We start from the raw sequence: 27274 nt of genomic DNA on the forward strand, positions 1-27274 counted from the left end.
AATAAGGAAACCTGGGGGTACCAGGTGGACTAATTGATTATTATAGTTACATAGCTATAAGTATTAGAAGGAGCTAGATAGAGTTCACATAGTTCAGTTTGCTCTGTGTGTGTGTGTAAATAGGTATACTGTATATAATCATCAAGCTCACCTTTCTACTTATGTTTTGCTTAGACTGCTTTTTTTTTAATAAATTTATTTATTTTATTTATTTATTTTTGGCTGCATTGGGTCTTCGTTGCTGCACGTGCTCTTTCTCTAGTTGTGGCAAGCGGGGGCTACTCTTCGTTGCGGTGCGCAAGCTTCTTGTTGCGGTGGCTTCTCTTGTTGCGGAGCATGGGCTCTAGGCATGTGGGCTTCCATAGTTGTGGCATGTGGGCTCAGTAGTTGTGGCACATGGGCTCAGTATTTGTGGCTCACGGGCTCTAGAGCACAGGCTCAGTAGTTGTGGCGCATGGGCTTAGTTGCTCCATGGCATGTGGGATCTTCCCGTGCCAGGGATTGAACCCATGTCCCCTGCATTGGCAGGAGGATTCTAAACCACTGCACCACCAGGGAAGCCTTAGACTGCGTTTAAAATAAAGTCATTTGGCTTCCCTGGTGGCGCAGTGGTTGAGAATCCACTTGCCAATGCAGGGGACACGGGTTCGAGCCCTGGTCTGGGAAGATCCCACATGCCGCGGAGCAACTAGGCCCGTGAGCCACAACTACTGAGCCTGCGCGTCTGGAGCCTGTGCTCCTCAACAAGAGAGGCCACGATAGTGAGAGGCCCGCGCACCGCGATGAAGAGTGGCCCCCGCTTGCCGCAACTACAGAAAGCCCTCACACAGAAACGAAGACCCAACACAGCCAAATATAAATAAATAAACAAATGTGGGGTTTTAATAAATAAATAAATAAATAAAATAAAGTCATTTGCTAAACGTTGGTAAAGAGAGCCTCCCCAGAAATGTGCAAAATGCCATAAAACAGCTTAGGCAGGATTTAATGTAACACTCTGAAAAATTAAAATTTATTGCAAATAATCCACAAAGTGGATTTTCTGCATGTGGTTTATTAGAGTTGCCTGTAAGAACCTGGTTTATCCACAGTAACTTAATGGACCTTAGACAAATATGTATAGGCCCAGAGAGAGATTTACTGGCAGACTTGGGCTTCCTGCCAGGCCTAGTTAACAGTGAATTCCTGCCAACCCTTCAAACACACATAAAGAATCCAGAAATATCTTGCCGATGATTTAGGCAAGGAAAAGTGTGGAGCTGTGAAGGGTCTGACATTTACTAGATAAATCTGTAGTGTATTCATAAACAATGCAAGTGTCCAAAATAAACTAAGTGGGACATGTAGAACGTACAAATTAAAAGCCTGCACTTTAAAAACAAAATGGCATTTCTCTGACCTCACCGACCACTCCCTGTCTCCATTGCCCGTTGCTGCCCAGCTAGACTTTCTAATGTGACAGTGCCCAGGGCTCGGTCTTAGGTACCTCCCAAGTGACCTCACCCTGCCCCTTGTTTTAAGTAAAGTCCGTAATCTGGTGGCTCCCAGATGTACATCCAGCGGCCCCCATGCTTCCCCACTAAGACATCCGACCCCTCAAACTTGACATGAGATTGATCGATTCCAAACTCCATCTTCCTCCCTAAATCTGCTCCTTCTCTCCGTCTTCACAGCTCAGTAAAGGGCATTACTGTCCTTTTAGTTGCTCAAGCCAAAAGCCTAGGATTTGATTTGGATTTCCCTTTTCTTCTCCCTGACATCAACATCAGTTCCATCAGCAAGTCCTGTCAATTCTCTCTCCAAAATATAAAAATACATGCTAAATCCACCCCCTTCTCACCCTCTCCAGTACTACCCCTTGATTCAAACCACCATCACCTCTCATCTGGATTATTGCAATAACGTCCAAGTTGGTCTTTTTAGAATCCTTTCTCTATCACCAAACTGAATTTTTTAAATGTAATTTATACGTGTTTAAATCCCTCTAGTGGATTTCTATTGCACCTAGGAATAAAAAACCTGAACTGCCCACAAAGGCCTACAAGTTCTGCGAACGCCCTTCCTCTACTCCCCACTCCTTGCAAATTATTCTCTAGCTACAAGGGCCTTCTTTCTATTTCTGGGATTCCAAGTGCATCCTACCAGAGGGCCATTGCGCTGTTTGTTTCCTTTGCCTCAAAGTTCTCCCACCCAACTCCCACCCCATTCCCATTCATTAGTTTTTAAAACAGTAGGAAATTAAGAATATGCATTGAGGGCACATAGTGGTAACTGTCAAATAGAAGACCTGGGTACCTGTCTCCCATTATTTTCAAGGTATAACACCTACCCCCAAACCAATACTGCTAAGGACTGCAGTCAGCAATAACTGAGAAAATACCTTGGCTCACGGTTTCCTCTTCTCTAGGACCAGTACCAACAGTTAGCTTCTCTCTTGGAAATTTAAAACCTGGACCCAGAGATCTGGAGACTGGAGGTCACTGGAGCTGGTCACCAGCTGTGGAAGTCCCCAAACTGCCCAGTTTCTTGTGTTCCCAGACTTTCTTGTTCAGCTCTTTCTTTGGAGTTTATGAACTATCCAGTACTCTTCAAATAAGTCCCTTGGCTAACATTTGTTTCTGTAACTTACACCTGAATTTTGACTAAAATAATGAAGGACTCCATCTTAATTGCCTACTCTGCTTGCTAGAACTCAGCCTCACAGAATTCTTCTTTTACTGGTGACTATTGGCTAACCCAGGACATCCTTGGAACCCAAAATCAGCACTGATGTTGGCATACTTGGACAAGTTAATGTTCATCCTGTCCCCTCTGATACATACGTGCATACACACACACACACACACACACACACACACGCTCCTGAATTCTCTCCAGGTCCTCTCATCATTCTTTGTCCGGCATCCTTGAGGATGGACTCTGCTCTGCCTTGATGTTTGCTCACAGCTCATCTCTCCACTGCCTGCTTGTACATGTACATGAAGGGGCCTCATGCAAACACAGCAATAAATCTGAACTCTGAGAAGGAAACCTCTCTCTCTCCTAAGAGGAATTCACTTCCCTTGCCTTTTCTGGTTAATCTTCTTTCTATTTCCTTTTCCCCAGTAGTTATATTTTCATCACCAGGGCAGTGGGCTTCACTTTTTGGAGGTCAAGGACCCCTTTGATGAAGTCTACAGACATTTCCCACAAATAAATGCGCACCCCTCCCCTGCACACACACACACAATTTTGCGTACAACAAAAGTTACCGGATTCCTGATTGAGAACTTCACTAGGAATAGTATTTCTCTGACCTACCACAACCCCATACACACTCACACCACTAATTCCCACCCTTCTCTACCAATGACTCATCCACGCCTCTGCTGCCAGAGATATTGATAAATTAAACGTGGTTCCTCCCTTCTAGAGTTTATTCTGCTGTAGGAAAAAAAAACATGCAAAGCATCCTTAACAATTATAGGCAGTTAAACTCATGAGTCATCAGAAGCTTCCCCCTTTAGAACACTTCCCCAGGACAAACATTTTAAAATTTCCTAGATTACAGTTTATCTCACACAAGTTACATTTTAAACGCTTTCCTTCAATGGGGAGGCACTCTTGGACCCTGGCTGAGAGTAGAAACAGACACGTCTTATCAGCAGCACACTTATCAAGAATTTCTTAGATGGGTTATTTCCTGGGAAGATTATCACAGTAATTAATCTCATTCATTTTTTTGTTGTCAATTTCAGAAGGTGACATTTTTGACCTTGTTCCCAGATTCTAGAGATATTGTCAGTTTGAAACCTGCAGCTTCTTATATAGTGACTCTACCTTCTAACTAGAAAAGAGGTCTAAAAACGTTGGAGTTTTCTGGGTTGCCTTCTCCAAGCTAAATTAGAGTCTGCTGAGGAGACGAAAAGTTGGAAAAGAGAAGAAAGATGGAAAGAAGAAAGGCTGGGTGAATGCAGTAGAGAAAGAACCATAAGATCGGAGGCAGGTCAGGGACTGGGCAGAAGAGTCTTTTTTTCTCGTTAAAGCCAGTAGCTCACGATTGGCTTCAAGCCCCTAAGACATCTCTTCAGCCCGGTTAGCCTCCTAGCAGATGCATTTACTTTGATTTCTTGCTTTTCAGTAGAGTCAACATGGTCTAGAGTGGGGTTTCTCAACCTCGGTTCTGTTGACATTTGGGGCCAGAAAAGTCTTTGCTGTCAGGACTGTCCTGTGCATTGTAAGATGTTTAGCAGCATCGCCGGCCTGTACCCAGTACAGTACCCAGTACATGCCCAGTACCCAGTAGATGCCAGTAACATCTCCCAGTTGTGGCCACCAAAAATGTCCCCAGAGTCGGGGGCAAAGTTGCCCCTGGCTGAGAATCACTCAATAGAGGACAGTTAAAGAGTCAGATTTAGGTTCCAACTCTAGCTCCATCCCTTACAAGCCTATGACCTTAAAAAAAAAAAAAAAAAAAAAAAACTATTTACTTGAGCCTGTTTTCTTGTCCACAAATAATACTTATATTAAAAAGTTGTTTTGAGAATGGAATGAAATGTGTGAAAACCACACATTATTATTATTAAGTTCCCAACAGGTATTCAATAAGCATTTGTTCCCTCCCCATTCCAGCTTCGTTTATTTAACAAATATTTATTGAGAATTTATGCTGTATACTAAGGATACAAGCACAAAACAATTCTTGCCCTCCACGAGGTAACCAACTCTGAGAGAAGACAGATACGCAAACAACTATACTAGACCAAGTGCATTAATAAAGTTTACCAAATCTTACAACTCTGGCCCTATTTTTCTTTCTTTTCTTAATAGTTAATGTCTCTCCATAAGCTCACCTTGCATGCCTCCTGGTAGTGGAAGGGGCCTGTGAGTTGGGTCTTAAAAAGTGAGTGGTAGTTCACCTGAAGAACGGGAGAAGCACACGTGGCAGAGAGACAGCATGGGCAAAGGCTTAATAGTGCAGTGATTTCAGGAAACTATGTATTATCCAGCGGGCTAGAGTGAGGCTGAGGAGGAGAAATTGGCACAAGATGGAGGATGCTACAGAATTTAGACTTTTTCTCGCAGGTCACGCATGGAGTCCTCTAGGATGCTTTTATCAGGATGGTGACAAGATCAGTCTGCTTTGGAAAGCATGCTCTGGCAGCAGTGGGGACGATAAATGAGAGGCGCAGTAAAGGGTGGGAGAGATGGGACGCACGAGGACCAGTCAGGAGCCAGATGAGAGATAGTGAGGGCCTGAACTGTAGAATCGGCAATGACAATGGCGAGATGCCAGCAGGCTCCAGGTACATTACAAGGTCGAGCTGACAAAAATCAGTGACTGATTAGATGGGAAGGCAGATAGCAAGTGAAGAAGAAGTAATAGGAGGTGATTATAAGATTCTAGCTTAGAAAATTAGGTGGATACTGAGGGCATTTAGAAATGACAGGCACCCGGAAACTGCTCCCTTTCTTTTTCGCAGCTGCCGCCATTGACACTGGGCAAAGAAGCTCACTATCCCCAGCTCCCACTTGACAGATTCATGTACAACTCAATTCAACAAACCTAGGAAAGTATGTGGCACACCTAACAGCTTGATGACATGGGTTACTCCTGTTCATCTTTGCTTGGTTCTGGGAAAGCCCGAGGAAAATAATATCAATGACTAAGAAATAATCACTATCCCTAGGGAACTCACAGTCTAGATAGCTCAGACACACAAATGGGAAATTACTGTGCAATGTTATCCGCTCTATATAATAGAGGTACTAAATCAGAGAACGTTTCATTAAGGTAATCATTAAACTGTACAGGAGGGACTTCCCTGGTGGTCCAGTGGTCAAGACTCCACACTCCCAATGCAGGGGGCCCAGGTTCAATCCCTGGTCAGGGAACTAGATACTGCATGATGCAACGAAGATCCCGCATGCGGCAATGACGATCCCGCAAGCCGCAACTGAGAACCAGCGCAGCCAAATAAATAAATATCTAAAAAAAAAAAAATAGCTGAATTAGGAGCTGGTAAGAGAGACAAGGGGATGAGAAGGATGCTTTAGCCAAAGAAATGGCGGATGCAAAGGCATGAAGAGGTGATGTGATTTGGTATAACTGTAGGGTGGGGTGAGGTAGATGAAGCTGGAGATATAGGCCAGGGCCCCATCAGGAAAGGTCTTGCGAGCTAAGCTAAAGATGATCAAAAGTATAATCAATCACCTAGTGATTTAAGCAAGGGAGTTTCAAAGAAAGCCCCCAATATTTACTCAGTATTAAAGGAAAACAGGTAAGGTAACAAACATCTCAGTACGTAGTGTTAAAAGATAAACCGAAGCATATTAAAAATTTTAAGATTATTTGAGCAAAAATTGACTCGAATTGGGCAGCATCAAACTGGAAGTGGTTAGGAGTGTTCCACCGGCAGGAGCTAGGGGAGAGACTGTTATAGGGAAGAGGTGGAAGCAAAGCAAAAATTATTTGATTGGCTATATAGCTGTTGCATTATTTGGAAAAGCCTACTTGGTTGTTTATGACTTGTTGTCCTTAGGTTTCGGTTTCTTAACCTTTGAGAGCTTAAGGCTTTTTTAACCTTTACAAGCTTAGGTTTTGGCTTGCTTATGCAGGCTGCTAAGGTATTGGAACCATCTCGGTCTAATGGCCTCCTTGTTTAATTAATTTAACACTAGTATGCACCATGTTGTGTGCTAGCTTTGTCAAATGGATGGATTAGTGAAGTGCTCCCAATTACTTTATGTATTTGCTCTAGCTATTGTCACACTGAATTATAATCACTTTCCATCTGTGTCCTCTATTAGACACTGTGAGTTCCTTGAAGCAAGGACTGTTGTCATAATCATCCTCATATCCCCAGCCTAGCTGAGTGTCTGGAACAAAGTAAACCCTTAGGAAATGTTTACTAAATGAATGAATGAATGATCTGTTGGAAAACTTTTCCCCAAACTTCCTACCTTCTAGGGTCAATATCTAAATGACAAGGGTAGTACAGAGAATGGAGCAGTAAATTTTGCTCCAGAAGATATGGGTTCTGGTCCCGTCTCACATACTAACTCTGACCTTGGGCAAAGTGCATACATTCTAAGCCTTAGGGTTCTCATCTGTAAAAATGGATTTAAGACAATCCTCACATCTCAAAGTAACATGTGAATGTACCTTGTAACACTGCTCAACTTAGTTGTTTATATATATTTCATCTTCCTTACAAATTAACATGTGCTCAAACGTCAGGAAAAACAGGTTGAGCTCAAAGTTATTCTATTACAGGCCAATAAAAATACTAATGTTAATTGTATTTCTCAACTAGCATTCACGTTCTACTGGATACTGTGAATTAGATTCTGGGTGCTCCTTGCTCACTCCAATCAATTATACTCCCCTTCCTGCTGTTCTTTAAACATGCCAAGCTCTTTCCTATCTCAGGGCCTTTGCACTGCCTTCCACTCAGTAAGGTATGCTCTTCCCCAGAGAGCTGCATGAATGTCATGTCTTCGTTCTGTCAGGTCTCTGCTCAAATGCCACCTCAAGATGCCGTCCCCAACTGCTTTATCTACAACAGCACCCACACCTCTCCTCGCTGCCATCACTACTTCCTTAGCTTACCTTATTTTTCTTTATGGCAATCGTCACAATCATGTGTTTGCTTCTTCTTTGCCTCCCGTGGAAACGTAAGCTCCATGAAGACAGAGTCTTTGCCTCACTCAGAGCTGCATTCACATTGCCCAGAACAATGTCTGCCACATAGAAGATACTCGGGGCCTTTGGTTAAATGAATGACATTTGGTAAACAAACGAAGCCTTTCACTGTGAACACCTGCATCATATGGAATTAAGGAGGACTTGCAAAATATAGAATTAGAATCAGAAGACCTACTCTTTTCTAAGTGTAGGCCTACAAGCTGTGTGGCCTTAGAAAGTCACTTGCTTCTGAGCCTCGATTTTCTTATCTGTAAAATAGGAATAGTAATACCTTCTACTGCCCCATTTTACAAATCACAGGATTGTTGTGGAACTTAATGAGGTCTCATATGGAATTTTATTATATTAATGCTTCTGTCCTTACTGTCAACTCTTCAAGAGCGTGGACCTTGTCTTACTTGTCTATTATAGGACTTGGCATAGGCCTGGGTTTATAAATAATCACCAAAAGAACAGAGAGCAAAGAAAGTTAAAAATTCCCTTTGTGAAATCACTGAGCTTCAAACATTCATGATCCAAATGATCTTTAAATAGTCACTATAAGTGTCATTTCATTTTATATAGCAGATATAACGATTAGCAAAGTGTCTGAGCAGCTGGAAATATTCCCATTTAGTCTGTTGTTTTTTTTTTAGGATAATGAATATGAATGCTGTTTTGACTAAATGAATGGTTCTCCTGCATCAGCGCTGAATAAATGCTTGTGCTATTCTGATGACTCTGATCTAGGCAGAGGACACGTGCTTCCATCAACAGAGAACCAACCCTTGAATGACCCCTCAACACAATGGAAAAAAGAAGTGCTGTGTAACTTAGGGGCAAGAGCCAAACCTCCACTGCGTAGAGCCAGCCAGTGTATGACAGGAATGCACAAATAAAAAATTGTCAAGCCAGAACTAGACATTTAAAAAACCTGTGCATACATTTTCACATAGAACTACTATCTTCTCAGAGAACCAGATCAAAGTTTAGAATAAAGTTTATATTAACAGAAGGAATAAAGTTTATATTGACAGGTAGTTAAGACAATTATTTAGTACAAATCCAGGTTCTTTTCCTAAATCCTAGTAAATTGGGAGGAAAAGGTTTAAGCCTAAATTCTAAAATGAGCTCCTTCTTTAAAGGCTTGTAAACAGATATTAAAGCTGGGGAGGTGATAGGGAATGGCTTGTCCTGGGCCAGCATAAGCACTTTGGGTTTATTAACTCATTTAATTCTTACAAACAGTTCTATGAGGATTACATTATCATCCTCATTTCACAGATGGAAAACTATTTCATCTAGATAAAAGAATTTTGCCCAAGGTTACACGCTGGGATTTGAACCTAAACTATATGAATCTGTGTTCTCTTATGCTATACTATCAGTATAGGACATGAGTTTTAACTGTATGAATGCACACTGCAGAAGGTACATCGTAGAGCAAGAGAAATTTAACAATAATCATTTGGAAATCATGTTCACATAACTTCCATAGCTTGATTTACAAATAGATGGGCTAACATGTGGTTCAGCAAATCAGCTTCTTAGACCAGGCTACGGAGGGAAAGGGCATTGCAAAGTCAGCAGTAACAAAGAAATTATACAATTTGGTGAGAGGGTTTGGATGTGGGAGGGGGTTATTAAAGGTCTGGAATTATTAAAGAGAAAAGTTTGGGGATGACAGAAACTTGCACAACTGCAAGAGAACTGCCCCTCAAGCAAATACCTAAAAGATTAAGGACAAATTGATTGGCAAGACATTTGTTAGAGTGATGGTGAGTTTCATTTATTTTGCCACAATCTTTATCCGTTGCAACTGCGCACTTTGGAAAAATCCAAAACCTAATATAGTGGAAAGAGTATGACATTTAGTAAGGCAAAATTTGCTTCAAATTCTAGCCCTGTCACTTATTTGTAAGCCATTTAATCTTTGAGCCTCTTTGTTCACCTATGAAATGGAAGTACAAATATCAACTCTAAAGTGTTGCTGTGAAAACGTAATGAAACCGTATATGGTGGAATAGGTACCCCAACTCATACAGTCATGAAAAGCCAGAACTTATAATCAAGATTTAAAATCAGTTAATCACCTGTTGTTGGAGGAGAGGGGTAGGTATTAAGAATCTAAACGTGGGACTTCCCTGGTGGTGCAGTGGTTAAGAATCCGCCTGCCAAAGCAGGGGACACGGGTTTGAGCCCTGGTCTGGGAAGATCCCACATGCCACGGAGCAACTAAGCCCGTGTGCCACAACTACTTAGCCTGCGCTCTAGAGCCCGTGAGCCACAACTACTGAGCCCACGTGCCACAGCTACTAAAGCCCGTGTGCCTAGAGCCCATGCTCCACAACAGAGAAGCCACAGCAATGAGAAGCCCGTGCACAGCAACGAACACCAAAAGCAGCCAAAAATAAATAAATAAATATTTTTTAAAAAAGAATCTAAACATGGGGAGTTCCCTGGTGGCCTAGTGGTTAGGATTACGGGCTTTCACTGTCATGGCCAGGGTTCAATCCTTGGCCAGGGAACTGAGATCCTGCAAGCCGAGCGGTGTAGACAAAAAAAAGAATCTAAACATATATAATCTTTTATTTGGAAATCTCATTAGGGATGATTACCACCCTTTATTTTCTTAGGAGGGAGACAGATAGATTTGCACAAAAAAATTGTTTGTTCAACTTTGATGGAAGGCAAATCCCTTTAGTTCTCACTTTGTTTTAAAGACCAGGGAAATATCCAAACTTCTTAATCATAGATTATTTATCATCTCTTTCTTTCATGGAATCTTTGAGATCCAAGAATGTCTATTCTTTAAAATTAAACACAAAATAATTGGAGAGATTTGAAAATGGGCAGGATGTTAAAATTATATCAGATAACAATATACTAGTTTTGTAAGAAAAGACTATTTTTAGGAGATGCACGCTGATGTATTTAGTGGTGAAGTTCAATGTTGTTGGCAACTTTGCACGGTTCAGAAAAAAATTATATATAAATAAATAAAAATTATATAAATAAAGCAAACATGGCAAAATGTTAATTGTTGAACTTAGATAGTAGGCATATGGGTAATGTTTAAAATTGTTCAGAGTGAAGCACTGGGGGAAAAAAAAAACAAACAAGAGGTTGCATTTAAGGACTGTCCCATGTGAAATTTTCCATTTTTTCCGTTTCCACTCATTGCATAGATGGTTGAGGTAAGGGTGGTTAGAACAGAAAACAGCTGGAGAAATAACAATATATTCAGCCACAAGTCAACTAACTAAAAGGCAAGTCCTGCAAAACTTTTGAAACAATGTTATGTCACTGACAGAGTCTTTCAGCCAGATGATAAATCAGTAACTGAAACAACATGGTTTTAACAAAGAGATTAGCCTTTCCAATGGACCTAATCTAGGGACTTTATCTAGGGATATTTAGGGACATTTTGAAGACATTAAGGCAACTATAGAAGAAAATAAGTAATGCAGTTCCTCTGTTTAGAACACAGACCATCTTGAGAACCATGCTTCATATGCTAATAATTAATGCTTATCTGTAAATGGGTATATTGATCTTAAGAGGTGGCATAAGAACAAAAAGAATCATATAGGAAATAAGCCAAAGTGCTATTCAATTTTAAAGTGTTATTACAGGATGAATAAAGAAACCAAAGGACTGCAAGTGAAAAGAAGACAAAAGAGATTTTACAAAACTGGAACACAAAAATAAATGAAATGGGCTTCCCTGGTGGCGCAGTGGTTGAGAGTCTGCCTGCCAATGCAGGGGACACGGGTTCGAGCCCTGGTCTGGGAAGATCCCACATGCCGCGGAGCAACTGGGCCCGTGAGCTACAACTGCTGAGCCTGTGCGTCGGGAGCCTGTGCTCCGCAACAAGAGAGACCGCGATGGTGAGAGGCCCGCGCACCGCGATGAAGAGTGGCCCCAGCTTGCCCCAACTGGAGAAAGCCCTCACAGAGAAACGAAGACCCAACACAGCCATAAATAAATAAATAAATAAATTTATAAAAATAAATAAATAAATAAATGAATGAAAAAAATTTAAAAACCCAAGAGACCAAATGAAATCATTTCTTGAGTTAATTTACTAAATGTCTCGCAGCATATAAGCTATAAAATACTCTCTGCATCTTTTAAGAAACGCCTGCAGTTCTTTGGTAGAGAATTTCTTGTAAGGCAGGATCTGCAGTTCCCTCTAAAGATCCCAACAGAACTCCACTGACTTCTAAGAACCTTAAGGGAGTGATCTAAAACATGCAAAATGTTTAAAGTCTTATGATGCATTTACAGTGTGAACATCCATGTGATAGAATATTATTCAGCAATTTCAATGTAAATAGGAAGAGTAAAGCACAACAAAGAACGTTAAAGTAAAAAATAATAATAATAAGGAAATGAGTAAGTAAGTACACTTGTGACTATTAAAAAATTAGTCAGGGGGCTTCCCTGGTGGCGCAGTGGTTAAGAATCCACCTGCCAATGCAGGGGACACAGGTTCGAGCCCTAGTCTGTGAAGATCCCACATGCCGCAGAGCAACTAAGCCCGTGCGCCACAACTACTGAGCCTGTGCTCTAGAGCCCGTGAGCCACAAGTACGAAGCCCGCTGGCCTAGAGCCATGCCCCGCAACAAGAGAAGCCACCGCAATGAGAAGCCCGCTCGCCGCAACTAGAGAAAGTCCGCTCACAGCAATGAAGATGCAACACAGCCTAAATAAATAAATAAATAAATAGCAATAAATAAATAAATAGATAGATAGCAATTCCTATAAAAAAAAATTAGTCAGGGATACCAAAAAGACAATTATAATGAGATGTTGGAATTCTCTTTCTGTTTCCCTTTTCCCACTAGTTCTACCAGAAAAAAAATTTTTTAATTATCATTATAAAGGGATGAAGGGAAAAAAAAGGTACAAATGCCATGGCTGGAAGGCCACTAATAAACAATCATATACAAAGAGCCCTTAAGATAATATCTAATGTGGGATATGAAACAAGATGTTATAAGAAAGGTCACCGTCCTCAGCAATTAATTGTCTCTGCTATTTTCACCCTAACAGCAACCAATGCAAAGCCACCCATTCATCCCTTCTTTCTAATAGTGGGTCGCAAAAGGTATCGATCTAAGAAGTGCTGCCAGTAATAGCATTCTTAATTATGACCTGCCAACAGACATCTTATTCTCAGAGGCTTTTTAGGCCTGAACTGACATGAAATATACTACTTCTCCGGAGGTTTTTGTTTTTCTTTTTAACTGTGAAAGAACAATGTTGTTAAATTACTCATCTTTTAATATCAAAATCATAAACTCAAACTCACTCATTGCTAATGCATTTTAGAGCATTAGGGAGTCGCCACCTAGATAAGCTATTTAAAAAAAATTTTTTTTTAGCTTGCTTGTTTGAAACTCACAAAGCATTTTTTCCTAGAAATATTATAGTAATAAGGTAAATGGATCTGGCCACCAAAGCCTCATTTCCACAATCTCTCCCTCAATTTCCTGGTCTAAAAGACTAATGGCTATTAGGATGCTTCTTATGCTTTCCAGGAGCCTCCCATGCAGGCCTCCATTCCTATCATGGAATTTTCACAAGTAAGGTATTTGTAAGCTGGGAAATGCCTTATTAACAATTTAATATTTTACCACCTAAAACCTACTAATCATTTTTACAACACTGATAACACTTGATTAACTTAAGCTCTAAATGAAATATGTTTTTTAGCAATCAGCAAATTAAAGGGGTAAAAGAGAGTTCTAAAATGTCCTTACAGTGTGTGACCTCAAACATATAAAGCAAGATGCTATTTTAAAATATGCTGAAAAGTTTAAAGATGGATGAATTTAAATTTAATCCTTTTTATAAAAAACCAAACAGCAGTCTATTACCACTGGGACTAAGCACTGAAAAACTAAGTTATAAAACAAATACATGAAACATGACAATTTAAATTCTTTGGATTCTTTATCTTCTAAGCCCCCACTTTTAATACAGAATTATCTTTCCCAACCTAAGCACAGCATCATTACTTAACACTTCATATCTAAAAGCTGTACTTTAGGAACATTTTATGAGTTTTCAGTTATCAAGAAAGCTTCAGAACGAAAAAGTGGGAGTTAAAAGATAAGACAGCTTCAGATAGTACCACAGTATAAATACTGGGACAAATACTGGCTTAGACTTTATGTTTTTTGACTTTATGTTTCCTCTATTTTCTACGAAAACCTTTTAGCATCTGATAATTTCATCAGCCCTTCTGTTTTCAAACTAGTAACCTTTACTTCCCATCATGTCCCAGATAAATGAGTCCTGAGATTTCCTAAAGGGTGGACCTCAGTTACTGAGTCCCCTTTATAAGGCAAACATTCATTTAAATTTGTTGGAATAGGGCTTTATGCTCTAAACTGAAGTTTCACTAGAGTGCTTAGGATGTTCAAAAAAAGTCTTTCCAAAGCTCTCTTTGGTCCATTCAGAACAATCAGAATGGAAGTTGCAGAAGAACTGGAGCATCTATCAGTCATATTTGGTTCTGTCTGTCAGGGGTTCCTCCTTGTAATGGGAAATGATTTGAATGAGGATGGAACAGTTGATAAGGAGGAAGAACAAACCAGCTAACCAGATAAACAGAAAGGTGTTCTTTCCTTGAAACTCAAGAACATAAGCAGGAGCCAGCCATAAGGCCTGCCCTATGAACCACAACGTCAGGAGAACCACAGCTCTTCTCCAAGGCATTCTCACTAGTGGCATCACAAGGGGCAGGAGGCAGAGGTACCAAAGAAAGTACTGGGAAGTGCACACTTTGTTAAATGTCACAAAAATAGACGTATGAAGAAAACAACAAAAGGCAAGGTCTCTGTAATAAGCGAAAGACACTGCTGAAAGCAAGATGAATTGTGGCAGGAATGCGGCAATTCCCAGGGAAAAACTCCACTTGCTCTCTGCGGTCAAATACAGCATGTAGAAGTATGGAGAGAAGTTGTGACGGATATCCCGCCTGGTCAGGTGATACAGGTAGGTGTGCTCCAAAAACTCCCAACCATATTTGTAGTAAAAACCGAAGCTCAGGGCAAAAAACGTGAGTCCAGCAACGGCTACGAAGAGCAGCACAGCCCGATTACACAGCCTCTTCAGGAATTCATACAGACGAGCCTGGGAAGAATACCGGGATTGACGGAGGCCTTCGTCACTGTCGCGTTCCGGAAGCAAGTGGAGTGCTATGGGAAGGATATAGGTCACCGGATACATCTTCAAATGCACTGCGAAACCATAGAATACAGCGGCACACGCGACAAGCCTTTTTTCTATTAGGTACAGGGTCATAAGCACCAGGGAGGAGACGATTGAGTCCGCATTGCCTCGGCTGGACACGGCCATAGGTAGGGGGTTAAGAAGCCAAAAGACACAGTAACCGCAAGCCTGGCGGAGACCCAGCCCCTTAAGAAGCAGTAGCCGGTATAAGAGGAAGGCGGTGAGGAGGTCGAAGCTGACGAAGAGAAACTTTCCAAAGAGCTCATTGAGATAGATGTTGGGCGTGAGGAGCCACCCCAGCAGCGGAGTGTAACGGTACGTCGCCCTCAGGTAAGGGGAGCGCCCTTCCGTGACGAAACGCGCGGCGTCGGTGAAGACCTGGTAGTCGATGTCTGTATACCTCACGAGCAGGGTCCGGTCCTGGAAGAGCCCATAGAAAACCAGGGCCACTCGGGCAAGGAAGGCCACACCAAATACCCCGGCGGGGGGCACCCACAGATTCAGGAACCACTCTCCCCAGTGCGTGGTCGGGCTCATGACCTGACTGCACCACAGCAGCTCAGTCGCCAGCTCTAAACTGCCTTGGAAGGTCCAACCCTCGCTGCAGTTCCTTGGCCGGCACTACTCCTACCAGCTAGACTGCCGACCGAAACAACTGCGGGACGACAACTTCCGGCAGGAAGGCCCGCCCCCGTCCTGTTTCCGGTCGCACGCCAGGCGCTGGGTTCTCAGTGGACCCAGCGGGAGAATTACCTTCTTTCTGGACAGGCTGTCTCGCGTCCTCTCCTCCTCCGGCGGGGGCGGGGTTTCCGGTCCGGCGACTTCAGTTTGCCCGGAAGGCCGGCGCTGGGAGGTATTTTTACAGAGCCGGGCGAGTGTTATTTGTGGGTGACCCCGTACTTACCCCGCCTCAACTCCAGTTGATGGAGACTGACCCCTGAAGCGGAGCGAGCTTCGAGCTTCATCCCTCAGGCCTGGGCCGGTGACCCGAGAGTGAAAAAAAATAGGAGTGAAGGAAAAATAAACCTGTGATGGTTTCTCATGCTTTACCTCGCCAGCTCGTGGGTAATACCGAGGGGGTTTGTGGGCTCCGGGGGGGGCCGAGCTAGGATGAATTGAAGGGGGCCCAGAGTGTGTGCGATATTTGGGACATACTTGTATTTTGAAATTATTAGTTGTTTATCTAAATTTGAATTTAACTGGGCATCCTGTATTTTATCCGGCAAACCTTGGTGGAGGGATGGGAAGGGAGGACAGGAAGCTTCGTAGGGTTCCTAAATTCTATCACGCCCTCATGCCTCAGTGTCATTGCACTTGCTATTCTTTCTGTCAACGTTGCCTTCCCCTCAGCAGTCACTACTTAAACCTTCAGGCCTCGGCTCAAGTGTTAACTCCTAAAAGCATATCCTGGCTCTCAGCTCACTTTTTCATCATGCACTGCGATTTAGATGCCTTTCTGCTAACTGAGGGTAGACGAACAGAGGCCAAAGGGCTCTAAGCTCTAGAAAGTCACTCACACAGAAGCCCCTGCCCCTCTATGTAAATATAGAGTCCTGTCCATTGCCTGCCCTCCCATTGCTCCAAAATTCCCTTTTGGAATGACCATCCCTATAGTATAGCATTTGTCAGTGATAACTTTTTTGTTTCATTTTCCTAGTTTTCTGTCAGGACATTTTGAGTTCTTTGAGAACAGAGATTATCTTGTTCTTTTCTGTACCTCAGTATATAACACATTATCAGACACAGTAGGCATTCTGTACAAGTTGAATTGATTTTTGAGGTTCCTCTTACCAGGATGCCTCTGGAGTGGCATCTTTGGGGTGCTCCCAACTCCCAGTCCTTTCCTCTTTCAAATATCCTTTATCTATTTCAAGTTCTTCCCCCTTCAAGCACCCCACTCCAACCTTACTCCCATGAATTTCTCACCAAGGACTCTAACCCATTAGCTCTTTCCCTTCTGGGCACTTATTGAACTTACAGTCTGCAATTCAGAATTTCATAATTTATTTTAGATTGTATTCATAACCCTTTCAATGAGATTGTAGGGTTTTTGAGGTTAGGGGTTATATCTTATCCTTAATTTTTTTAAATTACTCATAATTTATTGCAGTCTTAGGCACATGGTACATGTTCAGTAACTGCTGACTTACTTGATTTTACAGATTGATCCTGCTTCCTTGGGGACGTCTTCTAAACTAGCATCTACTAGAGTAGGTGACTCCATCCAGTCTGAACATGCAGCTCCCAGGACTACCCTCCATTCATCCATCATACAATTTACATTTATCCTTTGTATGAACCAAGTTAATCTCACACATTCCATATTCATATTCTGATATCTCTTTGTCTTTATCTGTACCTTGGTATAAGTATATGCCTTATGTTGATAATTACTTTTAACCATTTTTTTTGCAGTACAGTAGCCATATATACAATGGCGGCACATCACCATTCAAATAATGATGATTTCTTTTTTTTTTAAACGCTATTCTCATATTTAGAAATCAAATCTTAAAGATTCATGAAAGCTATAGGTTTTTTTAAAAAATTTACTTTATTTGTTTATTTATGGCTGTGTTGGGTCGTTGTTGCGCACAGGCTTTCGCCAGTTGCGGTGAGCGGGGGCTACTCTTCATTGTGGTGCGCGGGCTTCTCATTGCGGTGGCTTCTCTTGTTGCGGAGCAGGGGCTCTAGGCACGAGGGCTTCAGTAGTTGTGGCTCGTGGACTCTAGAGCGCAGGCTCAGTAGTTGTGGCGCACGGGCTTAGTTGCTCCGTGGCATGTGGGATCTTCCTGGACCAGGGCTCGAACCCATGTCCCCTGCGTTAGCAGGCGGATTCTTTTTTTTTTTTTTTTTTAATAACCCAAGACTATTGGATATCCTCTTGGGTCTTGCTAAGATTTCATTGTACTTGCTTTTCTTTTTTTTTTTTTAATTTTATTTATTTATTTGTTTGTTTGTTTATTTATTTATTTATTTATTTATTTATTTATTTATGGCTGTGTTGGGTCTTCGTTTCTGTGCGAGGGCTTTCTCTAGTTGCGGCAAGCGGGGGCCACTCTTCGTCGCGGTGCGCGGGCCTCTCACTATCGCGGCCTCTCTTGTTGCGGAGCACAGGCTCCAGACGCGCAGGCTCAGTAACTGTGGCTCACGGGCCCATTTGCTCCGCGGCATGTGGGATCCTCCCGGACCAGGGCTCGAACCCGTGTCCCCTGCACTGGCAGGCAGATTCTCAACCACTGCGCCACCAGGGAAGCCCAAGCAGGCGGATTCTTAACCACTGTGCCACCAGGGAAGTCCGTGATGATGATTTCTAATAGCCAGCTTTGTTGAGAACTTATTTGCAGTGTGTCAGTCAGTGTGCTAAATACTTACCATGTAAGGTAGATATTACCACCTTCACAAATGAAGAAATCAAAGCTTATGGAGATTAAGTAATTTTCCTAAGTCTTATAGTCAACTAGTGGCAGAGCTGGAACTCAAAAGCAGGTCTGTCTGGCCCAGAGTATTCTTAACACTATGTGGCTAACCTGCAAATAAAATGTTGATGCTGAATTCTAATTTCCCTCTCTGCCTCCTCTCATTGATCTTTTGTTTGAATCTTTCTGATATTTTCTGTCACTGTGATTCTGTATATTTATTCTTTTCTTCTGCCAGTGATAGATAAGTGAGGGTTAGTCCCAGAAGGTAGAGGATATGGGAGGTAGATGTCAGAAGATTAATTAAGTGAGAGTTCCTCTGGTTGGGTTGGTTTAGGTAGTATGACAGAAAGGCCTCAGCTAATTTGTCCCTATAGAGCCTACCTAGTAAATAGGTGAGAGGCACCAAATTTGGGCAAATAAGGAAACAGTAAACAACTAATCAAAAGAAACGAAGCTTGGATCAAAGTGAGATGCAGATAGTGTTTGTGGGACTGAAGAGGGGACGGAGTCCAGTAAAATTAATTGGACGTGGTGTGCCAACTATTGGTACTATTTCTAGGCGAGACAGAAGTATCACAGGGTCTAAGGACCCCATATTGAGCTTTTTGCATTGGGCGTAGGGGTTCTGTTTTCTCACTTCTCCCTGAAAGGGCTGCATTTTTTCAAATGCTCAACTGTTCATTACCTCTTGAATTACTACTTACGGTCCTTCCTCATTCTCCCTTTCACTGTGTGTCTCTAGGTTTCCATTCTTTTAGAGCCAGTGGCTAGTGAAGGCACACACACGCATACCTCATCCCGAGCATCCTTAGCCAGGACCTTGGCCTTGGTCACTATGCCATAATACGCTGTCATCACCTTTTTAGATCCATTCTCCATCTCTTCTGCCCTGTTCTGTGCAGCATCACGCAGTCTCCCTTGCCCTCTGGCTTCTCATTAGAATAAGCCAGTGGCAGGCACTAGCAGATCTTTGGCAGTGGCTGAGTTCCTCTACCTAAGGCCAAGGCTCCTGCTAAAGCTGTAGCCCTCTCCCTTCAGAAACTCTCACCAGGTTTCAATGATGGTCCCTTCAGATCTAATACCGGTAAAGGCTTCCTACTGTTGCAAGTCCCTGGGTGCTTCACCAGCCCTTCTTGGTTTATTGACCCTGCCCACACCTTTGTTAATACTCCCTTCATTAAGTCCTGTCCAGTTAGCCCTTTGAGTGTACCATCTGCTTTCTGCTGGCACTGTAATTCAATCACCTTCTTTTTTCTTTTTCTAGATCTTGCTTATATTTCCTGCTTTGTAATTTCTTTTGAATCTATCCCTAATTCTTTTTGTACTCAGCATCCTGCACCTTAGTTCAGACTTCAACAACTCAATTTGGTAACAGTATTGACACCTGTACTCAACTAGGATCTGTGGCAATTACCTTTCCCCTAAGGTTTTGCAAGTCTCTTAACTGGTTTAGTGTCTCCTGCCTCTCAATTCTACTGCCAGATTGTTATTCATAAACAGTACTATAATTAGATGCTTTCCTTTCTCAAACATCTTCAATAGCTCCCAAGCCTGTGGAAAAAAAAATAATTTAGACTGACATTTAATCCCTCCATGACCCTGCCTTTTCAACCTGTTCACCTAGAAAGCCCTCTATTCTAGGTTTTTTAAATTTAATTTTTATTTTATATCGGGGTATAGTTGATTTACAATGTTACGTTTGTTTCAGATGTACAGCAAAGTAGTTTAGTTATACATTTACATAGATCCATTCTTTTTCAGATTCTTGTCCCATATAAGTTATTACAGAATATTGAGAGAGTTCCCTGTGCTATACAGTAGGTCCTTGTTGATTATATTCTAATCTAATGGTTAGATGGTTAATCTCTTAAATATGCCTTTTGCTTTCTTACTGTGGTACTTTTGCCCATGCTGTCCCACCTACAAAGAATCCTATTTCTCATCACTTATTTGTATACTATTTGTCTCTCAATGCTAGGCTCAAACCTGAACTCTGTGGACTCTTCCTAAATCTTAACTAGTAGTGGAAATGATCTCTCCCCCAAAACATTGGTGTTTATTGTCTGTTCTATTTTTTTAAACAGTTAATTTTGTCATGCCTTATGAAATATGTTATCTAAACCTTTTACGGTTCTTTAACCAATATACCACCTCCACTGCATACTAGCTGTGTGAACTGTAGGCAAATTCCTTCCCTCCCTCTTTTCTTCCCTTCCTTCCTTCTACATTTATTGAGCATCATACGTGCAGCTGCTGTGCTAAGTGCCCAGCTGTACTGGTGACCCAACACTGACAGGAATCCCGGTTACAGTTACATGGCACTTAAACGCTAGTGAGCGAGGCAGACATTAGTCAAATAAATTCACAAGTAATATAAAATTGCATCTGTGACAAGTGTAATGAAGGACGGGTACATGATGCAATCACAGCTTTTAACAGAGTTTGGTCTAAGATGGGCATACTGAGAGTTAACTTGGGAGTTGGCAAGCAATATGGAGAATTCCCCAGAAGGAATAGTAGGTATAAAGCCAAAAAAAACTGCGTACCTTGCTGGCATGTATCATGTCTTCTGTTTCTTTGTCACTTGAATGGTACATTTCATGTAATAGGAACTCAGTTGATTTTTCTTGAGTCCTGTGTCAAATGTGTTCTAACCAGACCTCTTAGATTGATACCATCCCTTGCCTAGTACCTATCCCTGGGGAATGTTTTCCACAGAGATCTCACTGTTTAGAACATGTTGTTAATGGCATATCTGGCCCTAATGTATGCTACTTGTTATTTTATCTTCTTCACAAGTTGGCAAGTTTCTTCAAATGTTATGGGACTGTATATTTCATATATCTTATATATCTCTCATGTCTTATGACTCATCCCTAAAAAACAGTGTTTCCCAAATGTTGTAGATAAGTATTTACTGACGATGGTAAGAGACTCAATTTTCTCCCTCTGTCCTTCCATTTCTGGGGAACAAGAGTCAGTGACCATAGGGGTCTGTTACTTCAATTCAGGGCTGGATATTGATAGCCAGGCCTTTTTCAGGCTATTGATAGATAAGAATAGAAGAGAAACCCACTTCTTTGAGAACTGGGGCAGGAAATGCCCAGTGATTAAATGAATAGGCATATAGAGCCTTGAGGATATATAGGGAATGACCTGCACTGTAGTGTGGCAGGGAAGTTGGGTGCATGATCACTGGCTGAAAGGGACAGTGCCTGGGTTCCAAAGCAACTTGACTTTCCTGGATTAACCTGAGCCAATTTTCAGATGTCTAGGTCTTAACTTTTTCTGTAATCCTTTAAAAACTGAGTTTAACAGGTATTTGCTACAGGACCCTGAAGTTAATGAGGGGAGGTGTGGGAAAGGAGTTGGGGGAATGGATGATAGCACCAAAGGGGAAAGGCCTGGCTGTGTGGTCAGAAGCTGTTCCAGCACAACTCAATTCCACCCTCCTTTCCCAAAGGTAGGTCAGTGAGTTCAGGCCTTAGTAACAGGATTAGTTTTGTTTTGTTTTTAATTTTTATTTATTTATTTATTTTTCTTTGGCTGTGTTGGATCTTCATTGCTGCGCGAGGACCTTCTCTACTTGCGGCGAGCGGGGGCTACTGTTCATAGCGGTGCGCGGGCTCCTCATTGCGGTGACTTCTCTTGTTGCGGAGTGCGGGCTCTAGGCGTGCGGGCTTCAGTAGTTGTGGCTCACGGGCTCTAGAGTGCAGGCTCAGTAGTTGTGGCGCACGGGCTTAGCTGCTCCTTGGCATGTGGGATCTTCCTAGACCAGGGATCGAACCCGTGTCCCCCGCATTGGCAGGCAGATTCTCAACCACTGCGCTACCAGGGAAGTCCCTAGGATTAGTTTTGATCTCTAAAAGAAGCTAGAGTGAAGAACAGAGATTCAGCCGTTTTATTTAGTAACTTGTTCTGAACAGACAAGAATAAAATAAACCAAAAAAACTCACATGTCTTTTTTCCTAGGTACATTTGACCTGGTTTAGTCTTTAATGCAATGAATGGAAAAAACATCCCTAGATATTTCTGCTTCAGTAGAGTTGGCCATTACTGAGCTGGAGCCCAGGCTAACTTTACAGCAAAGGTAGCGTGTTATTTTACAAATAAGCTAGGTTAACTAGCAAGGGTAAAGGACCAGGGTAGCAGCCTTGGGAGGGGGCGGTGTCCCTGGCTTGTAGCAATAGTATAACTGGCTTCCTTTCTCTTCTCAGGCCTCAGAGAGAAATCCCTGGATGGTCTTATTAGCTGACAGGTTGGGGTAGGAGGTTGGGCAGGTAATGAGGTGAAGCACAGAGCAGGGATTTCAGAAGCCTCTCCCCATCCCCTAGGGCAGCTGGTACCCCCACTCCTCATTTTCATACAGAGGTACAAAGCTAAAGCACCACGCCCTCCCCCATGCTCAGATGCCAGGATTGGGACTCTTCTAGCATAGAGGGCATTCTCTTTGGGCTGCTTGCAACCATACAGAAATCTGGTCCTCTGCCTTGGGAGTATCTTGGGCCCAACAGCCCTTTAGTCCTGGCATTTAGATTCTAGAATTGAGGCTTCCCTTTAGTGCCTCCCACACACTGAAGTGTTCAGCTTCTTGGTTGAATAGCCATCACCTCCCGGGGCTGGAGCTGCAGTTGCCCCACCGCTGTGGAGGAACGGGAAATACAGTGTACCTTAAGAGAGGGAAACAGGACTTTTTCTTTTTAAGTGCTACAGTCACAGGACACTGCTAGGGATGGGAACACACAGCCTAAGTAGTAGATTCTCCTAGATTTCCACAGATGGAGTGTCTCCCCTCCTCATGTTCCTCTTATCTCCCCTCTTCCTGGTCCTGTCAGCAGCACAGGGTTTGTCAGAAGCCTCACTGGACGCCTCTTTATTTCTGAAGAGCAGCTTCCACCCCTCCCTTCCCCGTCATCAAACCTGAAAGCCTTAGTCAGGTATCTCACTTCCATGTTGAAACCAAGATCACTGGCTGTAAGTCTGGGAATCTGGGGAGTCCTACCCCCAAACCAGAGCAAGATATCTGCCCCCATGCTAAGCTCTCTGAATACTTTCTTTCTGTACATTCAGTATATTTGGTCCTATATACATATACATCTCTCTACATATATATATATTATCTGTTTCTCTTTCTTAGATAAACCTTTCATTTATATATCATAGCTTAATTCCCTGAGCCTCCACCTACCTCTTCCCTGCTAGCCCAAGTAACACTCAAGGGTTTCATTGACTTCACCAGATCCCACAGCACCACCCTTCCTCATCTTCATACCCTGAGTATCCTCCCCCATCAGTTGTGTTGCCCATCCTCTGAAATCTCCTCCCTGAAGATCTGTGCCCGGTGCTCTCTTGACATTCCAAGTCCATGGTTGGTGTGGTCAGGGATCCCATTTCTCATCAGACCTGGCTGCTTCTAAAGCTTGCCTGATAGCCTGAAAGATGATTTCAGCTCAGAGGAGAGGGGGGCTGTAGTCTAAAGAATCACTTAGGGTTGAGGGAGAGGGGCATTGCTCTCCGATGGGGCTTATGGGAGAATAAGCCAGGTTGTATTAAGAGGAGAGTATGATTTAAAGTGCAATTTAGAGGAAAGTGTGGAATCGTGCAGGAGAATCAAAAAGGTTAAGTCAGAAAATGTTCTCTTCTCATTTTGTTATCCAAGAATCTGAGGATTCTGGAGGCTTGGAATAGACAGCAGGGGAATGGGAAGAGTGTTTCCCTCAGGAGGGAAGCAGCTCTGTGCAGAAGAAACTTGATGGAGGATAACTTGCTAATGGATAAGAAGATACACACACACACGCATAAACACACACACACACACACACACACACACACACACACACGTTGAAAGAAATCAAGTGAGTCTAACATTTGAATAAAGTTGAGAGCCCAGAAGCTGGCTCTTTGCCTTCTGTTCTCTGTCTCAGATTTTCAAGTTGTTCCGGTTCTTGTTTTCTTGAGAGCTAGGGAGTAATGGTGGGGTTTACAGTAAGTGGAGAATGAAGGGTCTTCATCTTCAAGACATAGTTAGTTGAGTTCAAGGAGAGATCAATATAAGAGGATCTTGTGCAGTTGTAGTAAATGGTGACCATGGGTCCAGCCTCCGAATTTTGTGGGTTTCTCTGTGAGGCTCTGCACACAGATGCACGTACTCATTCTGTATAAATGCGTAGCTTATAACAACTGGCTGGTCCACCTTAAATAAACGGCCACTTGCTTCATACAGGGACTCTGTGCCAAACCATTTGGGGTGGGGGAGAGTGTCCCTTGGTACCTAAATGAGAACAGGAAGCACTCGTGGGATTTGGAGCTTTAGAGAAAGTTCTGGTGCCCATACACCCTTTCTGACCCCATACCACAGTCCCCTTCAGGGAACAAGGAGTGGCCTGAGTCTGATCTCGTAAAGTATGCCTTTTAACTTGCCTGAAACTGGCTTCATAGCAGAAGAGAGGAGAGATGAGACTGATATTCATTTTATACTGTCTCAGGAATGGCTGAGGGAGACCATGGTTATTTGATCAGGAGGTATAATTTCCTTCCCTCCCAGCACTGCCTAACAAAATAGCTGGCACTTTTCCGAAGGGCACTGGGAGGGGTAACAGGGTGAATAGTATCTGCCAGCCACAGAGTTCTGCCTCTGCCCAAACCTTAACAAAGCATTGCCAATTCCCAGGAGCTCTATACAGCAGTCTGGAAATCGGAGAATGTACTCATCCCATTTGGTTGGTTTAACTTGCCTGGGGACTCTGTGCCCTGTGAGTCTACTTTTAGTGGTAAGAGAGGAAGGCCCTTGCATTTTCCAAAGTTGGGTTTAGGTGAGAGTGGGCTGGGCAGGAAAGGATCAGAGAAGCCAGGGACAGTGTAATCTGGAACACCATTTCCAGACCTTTCTATGGGGCCTGGGCGTTGGACTTTTTCCAGGGGAACATATTCGGGAAGGTCATTACTTTCATGGGACACAAGGAAACAGATCCCCCCAGGGCTGCCTGGAGGATAGGTTCAAGGTTTTAGACAATAGCTCTGCATTAGTCACCCCACAATGAAGAGTTCAGTATTCAGGTCAGGAGCAGGTGTGGTGGTTGTGCCTGTATGCTTTATATCTCCCGGGTCAACTCCAGTTCTCTGGGAGCAGAGGCATCTATGTGGGAACTGGGTATCCTAAGAAAGTGTCCACTTGAGAAACTAGAAAGAGGAGAACAATGGGGACCAAGGTCCTAGGTTATAGTCAGGAGTTGCCAACAGAAATTAACTACACCATGAAAAACCCTGGCTTCTTTCAACAGGTTTTGGTAGAGACTTCAGAATAAAATGATTCTGGATTCCTATATCTCTGAGGGCACAAACCCCAAAGGGACCATCCCAGAGAGAGTCTTGCCTTAGGGAGCTTGCTAGGTGGAAAGATAGGGGGCTCCAGCCTCAAAGCACCGAACTTTCTGGTGGTGGTGGTGAGAGGTGGGTGGGCGGGGGGAGCCTGTCCATCCAACTGCATGGTCCTCCTAATGTGAGTCTCCAGGCATGGCCGAGGCCTTCTAAGCCACTTCAGCCTAATCTTCCCTCTCCTTCCCCCATCCTGGCTTAAGGCAGGTGTGCATCTTGGGGTGGAAGTGCGGTGAGGTGAAGGGAACAACGGGAGGAAGTCCAGTTGGCCTAGACTACCCACAGGCCTCTGGGTTAAAGAAGAGGGAGTGGAGAAGGGTGCTTCTGGGGCTCTCCAGTAAACCTGGGGAATATCCCTCACCCAGGGTGCCAAAAGAGGAAAAGAGACCAGAGGGATGGACAGGTGGGGAACGAAACCATCAGACATTGCTGATGCGCACACTAATGGCACTGCCCTCCTTCTCATCCTGCTCCCTTAATGACTCCTCCAACTTGAGCTTTTCAGGGTCTCTGTAGCGTACAGTGGTGTCACGGAGGCCACTTGGAGAGGCTACTTTCACAACTTGGTCGAAAAGGCTAAAGTCTGCTATGTATTTGCCACTGGCTGACAGCGAGATGGCGGGTGTGAACTCGTAGCCCCAAAGGATCTCCTCCGGCAGGTAGGAAGTGCGCACCTGGCAGGTGGCACTGGTGGATTCCACTGTCCCACTTAGGATCAGCACCAGCTCGAAGTCACCCTCACCACTGCGGAGGGGGAGGTCTTTCAAGGGACTGGTCTCATCCACCACATGGTAGAAGGTAAGGGGTAGGATGAGGAAGGGGCTGTCAGAAGCAGTGTCCACTTGGAAAGTCACATTGACCTGGTTGAGCCGGATGTTCTCGCCCTCCTTTGTCTGGTGGGTCTGAAGCAGTTTGCCTGTCACCTGGCAGCCAATGAGGAGGCTCTTACGCATGTTGGCGACTCGGATCATAAGACAGGGCTTTCCATTGTGTGCAGCTACAACCGCATGCTGGCTGAAACGGATGGTCTCCGCCCGCTTCTTGGGCCGGGCAATCTTTGCCAGGAAGGTACCCGTGATGAAGATCTCCAGGATGGTGGTGAGCACCAGCTGGGCAATAAGAAGCACGATGGCCAGTGGGCACTCCTCACTGATGTAGCGGAAGCCATAGCCAATGGTGGTCTGGGACTCAAGGGAGAAGAGGAAGGCCCCGGTGAGCGTGTGCACCTGTACCACACAGGGGGTATGGTTGGCTGAGGGTCCCAGCTCCAGCAGGTCCCCGTGGGCCACAGCTACCAGATACCACACCACACCGAAGAGGAACCAGGTGCCTGCAAAGGTTGCAGAGAAGAGCAGAAGCTTGTAGCGCCACTGCATGTCAATGAAGGTTGTCCACAGGTCCTTGAGGTAGAGGAAGCGCTTGTCAGCAATGTGCTCCATTCTCACATTGCTGCGGCCATCTTTTGTCAGGACTCTCCTCCGTCGTATCCCTGGGCCCATTAGGGGCCGGCTTTCTGTCTGAGTGGTTTGGCTGTAATACACCTTGGCAACCGACGTCATCTGCAGAG

At 43.5% G+C, this 27274-nt stretch overlaps 2 protein-coding genes across 2 annotated transcripts in view; both read right to left on the reverse strand.

The window, feature by feature from the left end:
- Window positions 1–14110: 14110 nt before the first annotated feature.
- Window positions 14111–15662, reverse strand: PIGM (phosphatidylinositol glycan anchor biosynthesis class M). Its single transcript, XM_036835952.1, has one exon. It carries the CDS (start codon window positions 15446–15448, stop codon window positions 14177–14179), a length of 1272 nt encoding a protein of 423 aa, XP_036691847.1. The 5' UTR covers window positions 15449–15662; the 3' UTR covers window positions 14111–14176.
- Window positions 15663–22211: 6549 nt separating this feature from the next.
- Window positions 22212–27274, reverse strand: part of KCNJ10 (potassium inwardly rectifying channel subfamily J member 10) — a 32018-nt gene continuing 26955 nt past the window's right edge. Inside the window, exon 2 of the mRNA XM_036852607.1 lies at window positions 22212–27266. Within this exon, the coding sequence (XP_036708502.1) occupies window positions 26127–27266 (1140 nt within the window). The 3' untranslated portion in view covers window positions 22212–26126. The remainder of the gene's footprint in view (window positions 27267–27274) is intronic.

This window comes from Balaenoptera musculus, chromosome 1, assembly GCF_009873245.2.
Source record: "Balaenoptera musculus isolate JJ_BM4_2016_0621 chromosome 1, mBalMus1.pri.v3, whole genome shotgun sequence".
NCBI lineage: Eukaryota > Metazoa > Chordata > Mammalia > Artiodactyla > Balaenopteridae > Balaenoptera > Balaenoptera musculus.